At 33.4% G+C, this 4,320-nt stretch overlaps 1 protein-coding gene across 1 annotated transcript; it reads right to left on the minus strand.

Annotated features, from left to right (window-relative positions):
* Positions 1-952: 952 nt before the first annotated feature.
* On the minus strand, positions 953-3,611 carry LOC105122362 (probable 2-oxoglutarate-dependent dioxygenase AOP1). Its single transcript, XM_011021438.1, has 4 exons — positions 3,433-3,611; positions 2,998-3,396; positions 1,343-1,667; positions 953-1,220 (listed from the first exon to the last, which is right to left on the minus strand). Exons 1-4 carry the CDS (start codon positions 3,561-3,563, stop codon positions 981-983), a joined length of 1,095 nt encoding a protein of 364 aa, XP_011019740.1. The 5' UTR covers positions 3,564-3,611; the 3' UTR covers positions 953-980.
* Between the last annotated feature and the right edge of the window lie 709 nt (positions 3,612-4,320).

The raw sequence follows: 4,320 nt of genomic DNA on the forward strand, positions 1-4,320 counted from the left end.
TTTCTATTTAATAAAGAATATCTTTTGAATTGTTATTAAATATTCATTATTAATAATTTTGAGTACTTGTAATAAGATTTTTCATATTTTATCTTTAGTAAATTTTTTAGTATATGATTATCTATGAAATGCAAATATTTAAAATCTTTTGTTTTGGCATTTGTGGTTTTTGATGAACATTGTAAAATTAGCTCTCATATTTTAAGGTTGAAAGCTAGATAATACAGGCATGCTTAAACCTAGTTTCGGGAACATGACAAAATCAATCATCACCATTAACAGCATATTGGATGGAAGGTTTCGATTGCAAACAAAATAAAATACAAAAGGACTCAATTCATCAAATTAGTAGTAAAGGGACTCATATAATAAAATGACCATAACACATGGATGACATGTGTAATTCACTCCTCCTTTGAAACGAAAATCCTATCACAAAAATCATTGAAGATTAACTAGAAGACGAGGTTAAGGAGCCCACGGGATTTTGTCATTGCTAAATCATTAAGCAGTGAATTTTTAATTAATTTTTTATTATTTTTTAAATATAATAATTTAATATTAGATTGATTTTAAATTATTTTTTATTAAATAATTAAAATAAAAAAATATTATCAAATCTATTAAAATTCACAATTTAAATGGTAAGATTTGATAAGTTAAATCAAGTTAATCACAACTAATCCAATATATTATTATTTTAATATTAAAAAAATATAATTATTTTAAAAATCAAGCTTTTTTTATCAATCATTTATGATATATTTATACTTGTATTTTTTATCTTTAATTTGTGTCATTATTTTTTAATTTTTTAATTTACTAAATTTACTAAATCACTTCAAGATAATATTCATATAATTCAATCGAAAACTTATAATTGACAAAGACTCGAGTAAGAATATTTCAAGTTTGAATCATAGTATCAAATGTAATAATATATATATATATATATATATATATATAACCCAACAACGTCTTCAGATGCCAGCATATATCTCCAGTGCATCATCACTTAATTTGGAAACAAAGTATGAGAGATAATCTGAAAAATTAAACGGCCTGTATTGAAGAGGATGCTCTTTGTCCACAAGTTCATTTGGCACCTCGATCACTGCTTCCTCCTTCGGAGTTGAAAACAGCCCACAAGAATACCTGTCTCTGTCCCCGCTAATCACCACCCTATGCCTTGCTGCATGAAGCCTCCCATTGCTCCATGCCTGCAACACCAGTTAGCATACAATCTCAGTCTCGCATTTGTGTATAATTAACGGCAGATCGACAAAATCGCTCCACATGAATGACTGTCTGGATTATGATTAAAATGAAAATAAAGATTTACCTTGACAGTATCACCAACAATAGCTGTGAAAGCATTTTCAGGAACCATGACTTGAGCCCAATCTCCATTCTTGGCTTGAACCTCAAGACCCTGAACTTCATTTTGGCATAAAATGGTGATAGCATTTTTGTCTGTGTGAGCCACTAGACCAATGGCTGACTCAGTATCACTTGGAGGAACTTTATACTTCATCACCTTAAGTATACTGGTGGTTTCCTCAAGGAAAGAGTCATAGAGCTTTTCGATGCCAAAACTTTCATAAATCATCTTCATCACCAGAAAATTCAATTCTTGCATCTTTGAGCTCATGCTATGGATTGTCTCGCTACACCCAAAATAATAATAATAATAATAATAATAATTAATGCTGCCAGCCATATCCTATTAGGCACATTTCATGCATCTTGTTCTTGTTTATTACCAGAATGTGAACACTAACAGGATTGCGTTGAATTTTAGAAGAACAAAATGCAAAATTGGTTGGTGCCCGGGTTGCCAGCCACCTCTCTTTAATATGATTTATCCCTTGTTTGTTTACACAATATGCCGCCATGATCGGAATGAAAAACCATAAAGAAATGTGTTTTTATTCCACTCACAATTTCAAGTACCACGTAGAAAACTTAGAATCCAGCTGTTAAAGAAAGAAAAAGATCATTCACCAGTAATGATGAATGATGACCAAAAATTAAATTCAGGATTCTGGCATTACTGCACACGACCTGATAATAAGACCACATGGAATTTAATGGAACTGCCAACAGTTACACAAAAGCTAAGTCTTCTATCTCTGTGGTTCCGGGTTTTTTTTTTTTTTCCTGCTAAGACATGTGCATGAATTTTTGAATTAGAACAATCATTTTGAAGCTGGCATTGTAATAAATTCAATCTGTTTCAAAGGATAAGCCCCTAATAAATTGTGCATTGGCAGCTAGCAAGCCTGTCTGGTAGCAGCCATTATCATGTTTGAGTAATAAGTGTGGCTACTGATGTGACAAAAGCTACAAACCACCTTTATTTCTTAGTTTCTACTTTCTACTGGCCAAGGTAAGATCCCACCAAATACTATGATAGCTGTACCGTACCCTTTTCATATGTTTTTGCTATGATTTTATTTTATTGAGTTTTCCTTTTCTTTTTCTTTTTCTTGCAGTTTTTGGAGATCAATTTCAGTGGATAGCGACCAGGGGTCTCTGGCCATGACATTAACACATGTTAGAGCTCAGTAGATGAAGAACAGCTGGAACATCCCAAACAAGAAAGGAAATTAATTATCTGAAAGCTGGCTTTGGAAGAAATTAACTAAAGAAGGGGGGCAGTTTCTTTTTTGTGTGTGTCATGATAAGGACCAAGGAATTAAGAGGTGGGCATTAATGAGAAGACAATCATTTAGTGATGACTGATTATTAACTAATCAACTAGAAACAGTCAACAAATATAGAATTTAATTGCATGCTATAAAGCCATTACACATTAAATTAGTTTTTGTTGTGGGTAGAACTCATGATTTATAGCCTGGAATTTGATGATAATCTTAGGGGAAAAAAGGCATCGTCTTCAAGAGAAACTCAATCATTTGCATAAATTACATCAACCACATGAAAAAGAAGAAGACATCAAGAACGATGATGGGATCAGGAGAGTAGTACTCTTACCAGAAACTTGGGTTCCCTTCAGGCCACATAAGGTTGGTAAAAGCTTGAGAAGCATCAAGAGTTGGAGCATCATCAACGCCGAAGCTCTCATGAAAAGGAACTACAGGACACTTCCCTAAGTAACTTCGATATGGCTTAGGATTAACGTGCCTGTTCTTAGTCTCCTCAGGAAGATCAAACAGTGCCTTCATGGCACCAAACATTTCTTCACGTAAGCTACTAGGGATCTTATCATAAACCAAAAAGAAGACCCCATGAGCCTCACATGCCTCTCTAACTTGGTTGCACAATTCTTTCCACTTCTCACTCTTAACTTCTAAGCCTGTCAAAGCTTCTTCAGAGAAATCAAGAAATGGGATTTCGACCTTAGATACAGTCATATCTCTCTCTCTCACTCTCACTCTCTCTCTCTCTCTCTCTCTCTCTCTCTCTCTCTCTATGCTGTTGTTTGCTGTAGTACAAGTAGTCCTAGCTAGAGAGGTATATCTCATTAAATAAGAGAAGTAGTTCGAGTATGTCCAAAAATTGGGTTCAACTTTTGAAGAAGTGATCTGGGCACCCATCATTGCTTCCTAGTCCTTGCTTGCCCTTTGTTTCCACTATTCCATGTGTGGATGTCTCTCTATTTTCTGGTTCTATATCGGTGGCAATTAACTTCTATAAAAAATTTTAGTTGTTTATCCTGTGTTTTTAAAAATTATAATTTATATTTTAAATTTTACCATGTATCTTACATCATAAATCATTTTAATTTTTCAAAACACAAAAGATAAGTTTAAAAACGGCTTTATAATATATTTAAGAGAATAATATGTTGATTTTAATATTTAAATTCAAGAAATTAAAAAAAAAAAACTTCTACAAATTAACCCAAAACATGTCATTATAAAATCATTAATTTGAGGCATGATGTGGTTAGTATCTATCAAGCCTGCTAGCAAGGTCTTCCTTCATAATACCGCTCAGCTCTCTACAAATCTAACAAGTTCCAATATTGTTGAATTTGTGGGTGCCCATAGCCCAAGCATCCGAAATGATTTTCTAGCTAGAGAGGCAGCATGTTTATGCCTGTATTGTCTTGTTCGGGTATTTATGATCTTACTTACCGTCAATGCATTTTGCCATATATGCAGAAGCAAACACATTCTACTCAAGGGCACTGAGATATTAACGTACCCAGACAATAATGAGTTTAATTGCCTTGCTTATTTAGTCAGTTTCAAGGAATTATTTCATGAAATTAGACAAAGAGGCCAGCCAATCCTTATCTTGTCAATGACCCATACGAATCTTCCATTTTTGTTTCCACCGTGGTTCCATGAT

Source organism: Populus euphratica, unplaced genomic scaffold (genome assembly GCF_000495115.2).
Source record: "Populus euphratica unplaced genomic scaffold, PopEup_1.0 scaffold19.1, whole genome shotgun sequence".
NCBI lineage: Eukaryota > Viridiplantae > Streptophyta > Magnoliopsida > Malpighiales > Salicaceae > Populus > Populus euphratica.